Source organism: Schistocerca cancellata, chromosome 6 (assembly GCF_023864275.1).
Source record: "Schistocerca cancellata isolate TAMUIC-IGC-003103 chromosome 6, iqSchCanc2.1, whole genome shotgun sequence".
Classification (NCBI taxonomy): Eukaryota; Metazoa; Arthropoda; class Insecta; order Orthoptera; family Acrididae; genus Schistocerca; species Schistocerca cancellata.
Genome location: NC_064631.1, coordinates 38,646,344 through 38,659,931, shown reverse-complemented (window position 1 = coordinate 38,659,931; position 13,588 = coordinate 38,646,344). Strand labels below are relative to the sequence as shown.

The window sequence follows — 13,588 nt, the reverse complement described above, 5'->3', positions numbered from 1 at the left end:
CAGTCGAGGCGGAAGTACAGAGGCAAAGATGTTGTTGAAAGACAGGTGAGGTATGAGCAGCGGCAAATTGAAATTAGAAATTAGCGGAGATTGAGGCCTGGCGGATAGCGAGAAGAGAGGATATGCTGAAGGGCAAGTTCCCATCTCCGGAGTTCTGACAGGTTACTGGATACTTCCCACTAACACCAACCTGTCAGAACTCCGGAGATGGGAACTTGCCCTTCAGCATATCCTCTCTTCTCGCTATCCGCCAGGCCTCAATCTCCGCTAATTTCTAATTTCAATTTGCCGCCGCTCATACCTCACCTGTCTTTCAACAACATCTTTGCCTCTGTACTTCCACCTTGACTGACATCTCTGCCCAAACTCTTTGCCTTTACAAATGTCTGCTTGTGTCTGTGTATGTGCGGATGGATATGTGTGTGTGCGCGAGTGTATACCTGTCCTTTTTTCCCCCTAGGGTAAGTCTTTCCGCTCCCGGGATTGGAATGACTCCTTACCCTCTCCCTAAAAACCCACATCCTTTTGTCTTTCCCTCCCCTTCCCTCTTTCCTGATGAAGCAACCGTTTGTTGTGAAAGCTTGAATTGTGTGTGTATGTTTGTGTTTGTTTGTGAGTCTATCGACCTGCCAGCGCTTTTGTTTGGTAAGTCTCATCATCTTTCTTTTTAGATGTATTAAAACTTTAATTATTTTGATTGTAAGCCATTTATGGCTTTGTCTACTACTTAGTTCCATTAAATTAAAGTCATTGGCATTCCTGATCTAAATCTAACTCTTCAATTAGTAGTGTTGAGAGCCTTATACCACTCACTAGTTATGTCCCTTCAGCCTCACATCAAAGAGCTGAACTCCACAACCTATGAGCTGCTTCTGTACAGGGAAAATCTGTAGAAGGCAGCAGTTTGGTGAAATTAGAACTTTTGATGTGGCAGAGTACAATTATGGCCACTTGCAAACTCTGTATTCAAAGTACAAATTTGGGAAGGCGCATGTAAACTGTAGTGATACAGAGGAGGGAATATACAGGGCGCAAGGTTGCTTATTGTGATGAATATTGACTCTTGTTTTGATCCATTTGCAAAGATTAATTAATTACCAAAGAATTAGTGCCCACACTAAAGTCACAACTGTCTTATTTTTCTGCTGTACATGGCATCGCTGGAGGGGAAAATAATTAACAGTTCTCTGTATAGGGGAGTCTCCAAATCAGTAGTGAGGACAGTGAACTGTTTGAACTCTGAACTATGTAGGATGAGTTGAACAGTATTTGGTCTGTGCAACAAATCATGGATTGTTGCAAAATTGCTAGTGTGTGAGGCTAAAGGTTCAGTTTAAATCATATACTGCATAGCGAGATTAAAATCACATTTGTGTGTGTGGTTGCTGGATTATGTGAGTGGTAAAATTACAAAGATTTCATCACACAATGGATCCACACATCACAGAAGGCAACAAGGAAGAGCAGGCTACAGTGAATGAGAGGTAGAGAGCAGGCTACAGAGGATGAGAGGTATTGTTGGGCCTACATGGTGTGCAGGCAGTCACAGCAATCGGCATTGTGCATCTAACTGGAATGATAACTTCAGAATGCAGCATATAGGTAACTGCATACTTAATGTGAATGTTATGCTTTGCATGACAGTTTAATGCATGGAACAGCTGCCTAGGTTAACTGAGAGTTATAATAGTGTATTTCGCAGTAGTAACCATGTGTAGAACTCTTTTTACAAATTTTGTAAACTGTTAAAAATGACTACTCGAGGGGAACGAATGTAACAAGTAGGGAAGGATTGCAGTCCAACTGTGGTAGCAACAATCCTTCAGATCAGCTGCAAGTTGCAAATAATGAGGTCATAGCTAATGAGAATAAAAATGTAGACCTCGCTGTTAATTATTGTACGGAGAATGAGTACACTGTTGTGCCTGACCTCAATGACAAGATCAATTTGAATGGGGATTCAGAGATGCTGAATATGAAATCAAAGATACTGAATATGACATCAATATTTCTAATGAGCTAACAGAGGATTTAAATAAACTAAGCCATGACACTACATGAGCTGACACTTTGCCAAATGAGAATCATAGTCAGGGGAAGAATGTTCAACAAAGTCAGGATCAAGCAATAATGGCTATGCTAAAATTATTAATGCAGGAAGCACAAGAACTAATCAAGGGCTAAAAGAAACTAATCAAAAGCTAAAAATATGGCTAAAGAAAACTAAAGATAAAATTTAAAAAAAGGCTGAATGGCATTTGAGGCTAAAACTGATAACTTCATAAAGAAGATACACAAGAAAATGAAAGAACTGGTTAAAAATTTAAACAAGTGTCAGGATAAAATAGAGATAGGTTGGACAAAGAAATTAAGGTCTGTACGAAGAGTTCTGAAACCCAAGCAAAGGATATCAAATGATTAAAAAAGAAGGTTGTGAAAATTGATTACATACAATCTGAAGCTATCAAATCATGTCAAGAAAGACACAAACACCAATGTCCAAGTTTACAAACTGTTATAAACAATCAATGTAAACTAAACAGTGAAATTTCTCATGTTACAAACCAAATGTACAGACAACAGAAAGGTGATCCACAATAATTAAAAGTAATTGAGGAGTGTAGGTGATCCTGCAAATTATTTGAGTGCATGTTAAGTCCATCATTTCTCAATTAAAGACAACATCCATGGCTTTCATTACAGAGTTTGAGGGTATTATTCCAGAACACTGGCCAGACTGACAAAAATAAAGTGTGTTGCTAGTAGATTTAAAGGGTCTCTCATAACATGGGGCATGGGAGTAATTAACACATCTAAAATGTATGACAAACTTGCACTTGCATTTCTGAATTAATAATGGTCTAGTAATACAAAGAATAGTGTTCGGAGTGCAATATTTGAAGGTTGAAGGATCACCAGCAGTGGCTCTAGTTACAAAAGAATTTTTCCACATGTATTTAATCATCCCATTAAAAGAATCTGATATTACTTCAATTATAATGCTAAAATTATCAATGTCAACGAAGGTGACATCAACAACTTATTGCATGTATTTGAGAAGTTAGATTTGTTGTCTCGCAATAGACAAGGGCAAAAAGGGTGGAGAACATACAGGTGGTGAACGGACAGAAGGAATGACAATGAATAAAGAAGAGAAAGCAGCGTGGACAGGAATGACACATCATAACTGGGAAGAAAAGAAACCACTGTGACATAGTTGTAGCCCAACTAAAAGAGGAAAAGATGCATTTCAGCGGAGTATGAATAGAGAGGTTTATCATGGAGGCAACAGAGAGTACCAGAATAGTCAAAATGGGAAACAAACACCCAAAAGAGCTAGAATTTGTGAGGTGAGAGGAAATTAGAGGTCTGTTCAGACATTATTCAGTTTCAAATGGACAAATGAATTGGACCACTTATGAAATTTCTGGATTATGATGAGAGGGCTAGAATTAAGGAAGCACTCAAGGAAGAGAACACAACAGTTGTTAAGGAGGCGTATCAACAAATGATGAAGGTTAGCATAGAGTATGGAGATTCCAGAATTATCTGAACACTGGAGTAAAGTGGTTACAGCATGTAAGATCAAAAGTAAACTTATGATAAGGAAATTCTCTTGGAGTTTAAAGTGCAAGATAGGATGTCTTCCGTAACTGGTATGATAGCACTGGCTCTACACATCAGTTTAATTCTAGGAATGGACTAGCTAATAGCAAACATGTCAATGTTTGATTTTGCTGAGGGTGTAATGAGAATAAAAGAAGGTGATGACGAAATGGCATTCAAATCTGGACACAGGAGCATGCAGGGTAGTAATGATATCGCTAGTATATGGATAATGAGTGAACAAATGTACCAGAATCTCAGTTCAGAAGAAAATATGAATGTGTATGAATGGGCAGCACAACTGAAAAGGTCAGAATGAAAATAAATATAAGAGAAAAGGTCGCAAATATTGATAAATTGGGTGGAGATGAAACCAATCAGTTGGAAGAAATACTGTTTAAACATCAATATGCTTTTTCCTTGAGACCAGCGTGTATGAAGAACTATGAATATTGTTTTCAAATTAAGTCACATGATACATTCCAACTTAAACTGTACGTAATACCACTGTCTAAGAGGGAAGCAGTGGTCAAAGAAATAAAAAGAATGATACAATGGAGAATTATTGAGCATTTGCAAAGTAATTGCTGTAGTCCCTTCATCATACTGCCAAAGAAAGATAGTTCAGTGCATGTTACAATAAATGCATGAGCAATTAACCAACTAATAATACTGCAGATGGATAGGCCAGAGGTGTTAGAAGAGCTTGTGCAGAAATTTAATCCTGCTAAAATTTTAACCAGTATTGGTTTAACGATCAGCTTTTGGCAAGTGCCACTCACTAAAAGTTGCAGAAAGTATACTGCATTTGTTTACAGAAGAAGAAGTTATCATTTTAGAGTACTGCCATTTGCCTTAATATTTCACTTGTATGTTTGCTCAGGTATTTGGAGCAGAAATTTTGAGCAGAATTACAATGTACATAAATGGTAAATTACTTGCTACAAAGAGATGGAAAGAATATAACAAAATATTGGAATGCATACTGTCAGTATCTGCGGAGAACAACATTAGTGTAAACCAAAACAAATTAAATTTCAAGGGTACATCACCTCACATGAGGATTTCAGGTCAAACCCAGATAAGTTAGAAGCAATCAGGAATATTCTGTGGTCTTAGAACAAGAATCAAATTAAAGTCTGTTTCAGTTTAACCAATTTCTATAGCAACTTTGTGGATAATGAAGTACTCACTGTGAAGGGCTTATTTTAATTAATGAACAAAAATGCCACCTGGACATGGATCGGTGAATGTGTGCAGAAATTTCAGAAAATCATAGAAGAGTTATGCAACAGCATCATTTTGGCATATCCTGATCTAAATTTACCGTTTTGTATTTTTTTCTGGCAGTTCAGAATATGGCCTTGGTGCACATCTGTGGCAGTTCGTTGAAAATGGGGGTATAGTGGAAAGAAAGACCATCAATTTTGCCAGCAATATATTTAATAAGTTGGAAAGCAGATACACAGTGATAGAAAAGATAGCGCTGGTGATAGAACGAGTGTTTAGAAACTACAGATACTATGCTATGGGAAGAAAGATACATTTGTTTACTGACCACAAGACATTTTCATTCATAATGGAATGCAGATTAGTGTGCAGATGATTAATGCAATGAGTGTTAACTCATCAGGAATATGACTGTATGATTGAATATCTGCCAGGAAGAAGTAATTTCATATCAGACACACTATTCAGACTGCCAGTGGCAATGGACAGTGTAGAATTCAATGACCCAAGAGAGAAAGAGGTTGCCAGGAATGTAAATTACAAAAGTAGGGTAAAGAACCCATACTAAGAGTATATTTAACAAAAGTAAATTACAAAGAAAGGGCAAAGGAACATGAGGAAGGAACAGAATAGAGATGACACAACAAAAATGATTAAAGCAGAATGGAATAGGAAGACTAATGACAAAGTGAAAAAATAAAACAATGGAAACTCCAGGTAGGAATATCAACAATACAGAAAAAGATGGATTGCTGCTTACTGTAAAGATGACACATTAAGTTGCTTAGCATGTGACAGTTGCATTCTGATCCAAGCTGCTGGAGCTGATTGTTACGTGTGCATGAGGTGTGCTTGCTTGTGTGTATGAATAGTGTGTGTATCTCTTTTGATGATGATTTTCATTCTACAACTTAACATGTCTTCTTTACAGTAAGTAGCAATCTATCTTTTCCTACATTGTTGATATTCCTACCTGTAGTTTTCATTGTCTGATTTTGCCAAACAGTTTTTCTTCCATCCTGCAACCCTGTGATGTTTTCATTTGTTAATATTCCCTATAGCACTACTCTTCTCAGTGTCCATTCTTTCTTTCTTTCCTATGTTTATTCACTGCCTTCGAAACAACATCTACTTCCAAGCCACACTGTATCAACTATCATCTGCACACAATACAGACTTTGTAACCACATGGATCATTGATGCACCATCTGATGCCCCAGATAGTCATAATTATCCATATTGATCCCACTTCATCTCTCATTCTAATGTACTTTAGCATTTTATTTTCCACACCTGCCTATGGAATACAAACTTTTGAGCTTCAGCCTAACCTATTCCCCACTCTTCCCTTTGCCTGTATTTTACATGGTTTCATGCATCTTAGCATATTTTTATGTATTTGTATGTATTTTTGTGTATCTTTGCATGTTTATGTGTGTCTACATATTTGACGTGTCTTTTTATTTATCTAGTTCCTCTTACAGCCAATGGCATCTGTTTTCCCCATTTCTGTGTCATTCTCGTTTACTTCACACCATTCCTGCCACGATGGACCCCTGCTCCATCTTTCTGCACCAGTTCAGAAAAATATTCCTTTCCCTGACTATTTGTTGCATGCAATTTACAGCTTTGTCCACTACTTGGTTCTGTTAAATTTAAGCCACTGAGATCCCTGAACTAAACCTGACTCATCACTGAACAAAACCTGTCTCTTTAATTAATAGTGTTGAGAGCCTTATACCATTCACTATTAACTTTCTTTCAGCCACACATCAAGAGAGCCGAACTCCACAACCTAGGAGTAGCTATGGTGCACGAACATCTGTAGAAGACAGAAGATTGGTGAAATTAGAACTTTCACATTTTGCTTTGATGTGGCAAAACACAGTTTGGATCTTTCATGCTCTGTATTTAAAGTAAAAATTGGGACAGGCAAGTGTAATCTGTAGTAATAGAGAGGTAGGAATATGCGGGACTCTAGGTACTTGTTGTGGTGAACATTGGCTCTCATTTCCATCAATTTGCAAAGGTTAATTAGTTACTAATCAGCTGATTATTTATTTCACAGTAAGGGACAAGACAGTTCGAAGTCTCACAAAGTGTACCTATCAATCTAATGCAGAAATGAACATGAATCATCCAATAGCAAAGAAAACCCTTTGTAAGTGATTAAGAGTGAAGCGTTACAAACTGCCCTGCTAACTGTAAGCCAAAATGACAAAATGGGCAAATCAGCAGTTTTGCACTGATATGCAAAACCATCTTTAAAATGATGACTTAAGCAAATTAATCTTCAGTGACAAAGCTACTTTTAATCTTTTGGGAATGGTCAATTAGCACAACACATGCACTAGGGGACCACAGAATCCAAATGTAATTGTCAAACATATTTTGGTTTCTGAGAAGTTAACAGGTTCTGTGCAGTGTCCAGTATGATGGCCTATAGAGTCTTCTTCTTCCCTGAAACAACTGTCAATTGTATCACCTATCTCGACATGTTGTAACTGTGGCTCATGCCACAACTTGAAACTGTTAAAACTGATAGCAGGCATTTCATTTTTCAACAAAACAGCATCCATCTATATTTCCACAACTATGGACAAAATTACCTGGATGAGATGTTGCTACATCACTAGATACACCATAATGCAGCAGCTGACCTGGCACTATTTGATGGGCTTAACACCTCATGATTTTTTATTGTGTGGTTACTTTAACAACAGCATTTATGTTCCACCTCTACCACAGAACCTTGAAGACTTGTGACACCACATCACAGCAGCTGTTCTTAGCGTCACTCCAGATATGCTGGACTGGGTATTGGTGGAATTGGAGGGGGAGGGAGGAGGAGATTAGTGTTTAGCATCCTGTTGAGAACAAGGTCATTAGAGATGGAGCACAAGCACAGATTAGGGAAGGGTGGGGAAGGAAATGGGCTGTGCCCTTTCAAAGGAACCATCCCAGCATTCACCTGAAGCTATTTCAGAGCTTTTGTAGTTCAAAAGCAAACTGGTGCTTTTCATTTACTATTTCAGAAAATCATGGAAAACCTAAATCAGGATGGCTGGACACAAGTTTGAACCAATATCCTCTTGAATGCAAGTCCACTATACCACCTCGCTCGTTGCAGAACTGGATTGCTGATTAGATGTGTGTCAAGTGACAAAAGGTGGACACAGAGAACACAGAGTTTCTCTTTTGCATACTGTATTATTTGTTGTGTCGTTCTTGGCCACTTTTCTGTAACAATTTTTAGATGTGGTTCATGGACTTTATAATTATCCAGACCGTATAGCAGATTATAAATTAAGATACTGTACAGTTCTCCCTGTCCAGGTGATACCATCTATTTTTGTCAGACAAAAAATAACAGTTCAGTGTAGTCCATTGGTTCTCTCCAAATCATGGGAACACCATGGACATATGAGGTGATCCTTCTAACCAGTCCATCAGCAAAATAGTACATGAGAACAGTGTATGCCAGGGAACCCAAAATAAAGTTCATAGCCCTTTATTACAGCAGAATTAAGTTTTTGTTTCTGCAATTTCAGAGTAACAAAAGTAATTAGCACTTTTTACACAAGTTTGAAGAAGTTCTTCTTTTGAATTAAAACAAAACACAAACCTTCATGAACAAAAAGCAATCACTTTCAACAACTGTCAGAACTCTCAGTGCTGTGGTGCAAGTAGCAAGAAACATAATGTGATTCTACACGTTCAAACATGATTCAATGGCTGTACTGCCAAAACACTTTCATTGCCTGGGGGTATATTTCTGAACTGACAGTCAAATGTAGTAACACCTTGTACATATTTTGATTGTTTTTCCACAATTAAATCTGTAGAATATTTAAATTAAACCACAGAAGAATCACCAATAAGCAGTGTTTTTGAAATATTTGAAAGATAGTAGCATGTCACTATAAGATTGGTCCCAACAGCCATGTACTGATTTCATTTTCAAATTCAACATCAATGACTTAGCAAAGAAAACTAACCGTATTTTTTGTAGCAGAAATGTTGCTGACCAGTGTTATCTGGTTCCTTTAAGGTTCCACAGAAGCTGATGAAACAAAAGCTTACTTAAAGGATTATCTATATCTGAGCAAGTTTAATACAATTGAAGCACAACTACCTCAGAGATTGCTTCAACTCACTTCATTGTTAAGCTGTTCACCTTGAGCTTCAGATTTTTATTTTATTTTTATTTTTTTTTAAGAAAAAGAAGAATGGAAATGGCACAAAAAGGAATGAAAACTTTGTGAGCTTTTGGACAAATCCTTGAAAGAGCCAGTGTATGCGCACAAACCACAAACATGTGGGTGCTTGCGTGACCCCCCCCCCCCCCCCCTCCCCTGCCGTCACCACCACACCTGTGCTCTGTGCAGCTACTTTGTGACAAAGAATGCTCACATGGATGTGTAATCTATTAAATGATTCATCTGAAAGATAGAAAAATTTAATTCTTTTTTGTGTGCCTGTTGACTTACTCAATGCTTTTACTATTCAGTGAGTGGTCTCCTTTACTCCTAAGTTATCATTTCTGTCACAATTTTCCTTGGAGCCATATTATACAAATGAGAGTTACGCTATTATGGACACTCTCTGTAACATAAAAAAGCTCTGCATTACTTAATTATTGACCTGCGGTGCCTGATGAAGTGTGCCCTTATCCTTACAGACAAGTTGCTATAGTTTGTGGATTGGCAAACGTATTTCATCGTTGGTAGCATATTAACTTGATAAAACATTCATAATCTTCTGCCTTATACTTACAAAAACTCAAAAAATGAAGAACTGTGTCAGTTCAGAATGCTGACCTCTGCGTAGTGGTGTGTTTAGAGGGTCAAAGGAACCTAAGTTTACAATAATACGGGAATGGCAATGTTGAGCAATATAAACCTTAATTCAACTATAGTAGACTGACTTTCCATTTAGCACAACCTTGGGAGGACATCTAGGTATAAGCCACTACCAAAATGGTGACCATTATCATCACCTCATCCCTTCAGGGACCCACATATACTTCCAAGTAGTTAAGACCTGCCAATAAAATATGGAACCTGCTGATTCATACAGGCTCTGCAGGAAGCAGTATTACAAGCCAGTTACATGTGATTGAGGATGTAGCTCTGACGAAATTCTGGTTTTGGAACTGTGTTGCTAACATCCTAAATGTTTTGTTACCAAGCCAATATGCATAGATTTTTTTTATATGTTTGAAGTATTAATATTCCTGAAGAAGGAAACAAAAAAGATTTTATACAATACTACAAAAATTTCATGAGCAAAGCTTTGGCTGAAAATCATCCTGCAAAAATGCTTCATCTTGTACTGAAATAATTATGAGTATACAAAAAATAAAAGAGAGAGAGAGAGAAGAGCAAATGGTGATCTACTTTGATTTGATATACACTGGAAAATGAAATGTTTACTCTTTGTATCTACAACTTGCATAAAGCTGTTGAGATCATATTTTACAGTAAGTAACTGACAAAAAGTACATGAATGTTATGAACATGTCCATTATCTAATTTAGTACTACAGTTACTGAGAAAATGTCTCCATGTACATGTAATAGCATATTTATCAATCTGATCTGAGCTCACCCTCATTCCCTGCCATCTTGAAATTGCCCTCAGAGGTCTCAAGGCACGAAGAGTTCTCAAAGACCGCAGAACTTTCAGATTTTCATTTTCCTCTATTAGTAAACTAAATATTGATACCTGATAAAAGAAGCAGTCATTGTAATTAAAGCACAATAATCATAAGTTAGACATAATTCATCATGATTTTTTTATGTTGATCAAAAGCTGAAAATTCAAGTTACTTACAAAAACAATAATAAAATCAAGAATTGTCCAGAAACTTGTGAAGTATTTCCAGAATCCAAGTGCAATCCATTTGAGCATCATTTCTACACTAAACAAAGCACAAAATCCTAAATTTGTCCAATAAAGAATTTTTTGTAGCATTACATTCTCATCGAGGTAAATGTCCTCAAAGCACAATGTTATACTTGATGCAAAAATAAGCACTAAAATAAACCACTCAAACATTGGTGTATCCACAACTGAAAGAACCTGTGTACGAATTTCCATCCACTTCTTGCCAATTTTTGTTTCAAGACACTGATCACAGCACGCACACCTGGAAATGAGACATGAATTAATTGCACAATGCAGTTCTAACATATGGATATATTAACTATATGAGCAATACTAACTTACTTTCAAAAGTTGTTATTTGCTTCTCACAGTTTTACAACCACAACTGATATTGATTTTCTTTTAATGGTTACAATAGTTACTTATTAAAGACTTACAAAAAATGTCAAATTATTCAAAACTACACTGGCAACAGCATCTGGGAATAAGACTTATATATGTACAATAGTCATAAAAGCGACAAAAGGTATATAAAATTTTAGTACCGTTGATAGCAATGTTGAGGGAAGCATTCTTGTGGAACCTTCATGATCTTGTTTCGGCCGAACCCCGGAAAGCTGCCCATGCCATCAATGTAGCGCCCCTGAGAATCTCGCCTCCCACCAACTGTAAGTTCATCTACATAAGAAACTAGAGCATGCCAAGGGTGTGAGGCAGTTTTATCATCACCTTTCTCTCCAGCTGTTGGCAACATTGTCTCTAATTCTCCTGGACCTTTATTAAGAACTTCTAGCTCTATGCTCTCCTCTGCATTTGACTCATCTGTAATAAGATGCACATTAATTAGATACAGGGTGAGAAGAATGCTGTAACAGAAACAAGACAACTAAATTTTCTTTATTTCTTCCCTGGAACCTGTAATATTTAGTGGCCTACAATTCTTTTTTATTTTTAAAAGATACACGAAAACATATGCACACAAACAACTGTCACTGTAAGTGAAATACTGATGTCTTACTTATCTTGATAACAGAAATAACAATAAAAGTCAGTAATAAAGTAATACCAAATTGTTATGCATATGTTTTTTGATTATGAATAATATCAAAAAATATGGAAAGATAATGCATGCATATGCTTCAATGAATAAATAATCTTTTAAATTTCTGTCCCTAAATACTCAGCAAGAATAACAATTTTACATACTGAGTGAAAGTAACTCGTTCATTGAAACTACTTTTTAAAGCTGTGACAAAATAGAAAAAGTAACCAAAATTAATCAACAAGAACTGTACAATAACTTCCTAAAATATCTAAACTTTTAACTATTTCAAGTGAACTATTGTCTAGGCAATGCAATCTAATGATGCTAAAATGCACATTGTTAATGAAAAGGATTTTTTCTTTACCCTTTTGCAACATGACTATGATTATCTGTACAACAGACGGTAACCACACATTTTTTGAACATGCAGTTGACATAAAAAGATAATGGAAAACAAAATTTAAATGTGCTTCTAAGCCACTTGTACTACTGTTGAAATATTCATACAATGGTGACTATCTCTCTTTCTTTTATGTGGCATATTATGACTGCTTAGAAATTAACTGAATTGTTACAGCAGTGTAGTAACTGTAAAATTATGCTACAAACTGCATATCTATTTTTAAGAGCACAGTAAACAAAGTCTTTATCAATCACTGATGATAATATATTTGAGTAAAAAGATTTTTGGCTGGATTCACATGATGTTTAAAAAATGTGTGGGTTTACTGAAAATGTTCTAATACAATATGCCAAGATGTGCAAAATGCTTCCTATGAAGAATTAAAGGAAATAAATAAGGGGTTAAATTTCTCTGACTGTGAATAAACCACAAAACAGAACAACTACTAGGCTACTGTGTAAAGAAACTCATGCGTAATGTAGCTCACACACAACTCAGTTGATAGTATCATCCATATGATTTTATTTGATATAACCACAAGGATTTCACATGGTTTTAATGAAGTACTTAAACAAATGACTGACTGCTTCCATGTTTTCAAATACGCTAATACTCTCTGAAGTGTATGTAGACTACCTTTCCCTCGAGAAACAACTACCAAAATCATGTATCTATGGCTGTATTTACAAGGGAATTCTTTATGTAATTTTTTGGTTTAAGTGGAGAGTTTACATCAACTATGATAAATACTTTAGTTCAAATTCTTTAATCAGTTATTTAATGTAAACATCATAAAAAACTTTACATAATGTGCTATTTGCTGACTTACAAGTGGACCTGAGGTCACTGAAATATGCACTACTGTATGAGAGAATAATTTTATTTTTGGCAAGTGTTTCCCATTACTGAAGCCACTGCAACTTAAATGTGAAATCTAGTGGAGTGAAATATTGTACATTTTATTTATGTGACATGTCTAAGACTCAACAGCAATCAGTACCTCAGTGCATTTGACGCATGAAGCTTGCCTTACATTCCAGTATTCAGGTACTGAGGGTATTGATCAAAAAGTTTTGAATATAGTCATCTTAAATACTTAAAGGTGTTGCAGCAAAAACAAAATTAATCATCAAATAAGTCTGTGAAGTGCACTTCTTACTGTGCATTTACAACATGCACATTGGGAAACACTGACCTGAAATTTTGTTTAGTGTCAAGAAGCATGAATACCATGCTGTATGTGCTACAAAAAAGCTGGCAATTGCTATACAACTATCTGGAGCCATATATCCAGATGCCTAAAAGGACTATACTCCAGAGAGATCTTCACAGGAGATTTGCAATTTTTGTACTTATTATGAAGCAACTACAAGTTTTGTTTGTCATACCTGAGAGAAGAAGAGAAAAGCAAAGGAC

The 13,588-nt window shown here is 36.3% G+C and overlaps 1 protein-coding gene across 1 annotated transcript in view; it reads right to left on the bottom strand.

Annotated features, from left to right (window-relative positions):
• LOC126191195 (sodium channel protein 60E-like) overlaps window positions 1-13,588 on the bottom strand; it is a 339,817-nt gene that overhangs the window by 121,052 nt on the left and 205,177 nt on the right. Inside the window, exons 18-20 of the mRNA XM_049931990.1 lie at window positions 11,270-11,546; window positions 10,671-10,986; window positions 10,446-10,562 (exon numbers count right to left, since the gene is read on the bottom strand). Of these exons, the coding sequence (XP_049787947.1) occupies window positions 10,446-10,562; window positions 10,671-10,986; window positions 11,270-11,546 (710 nt within the window). The remainder of the gene's footprint in view (window positions 1-10,445; window positions 10,563-10,670; window positions 10,987-11,269; window positions 11,547-13,588) is intronic.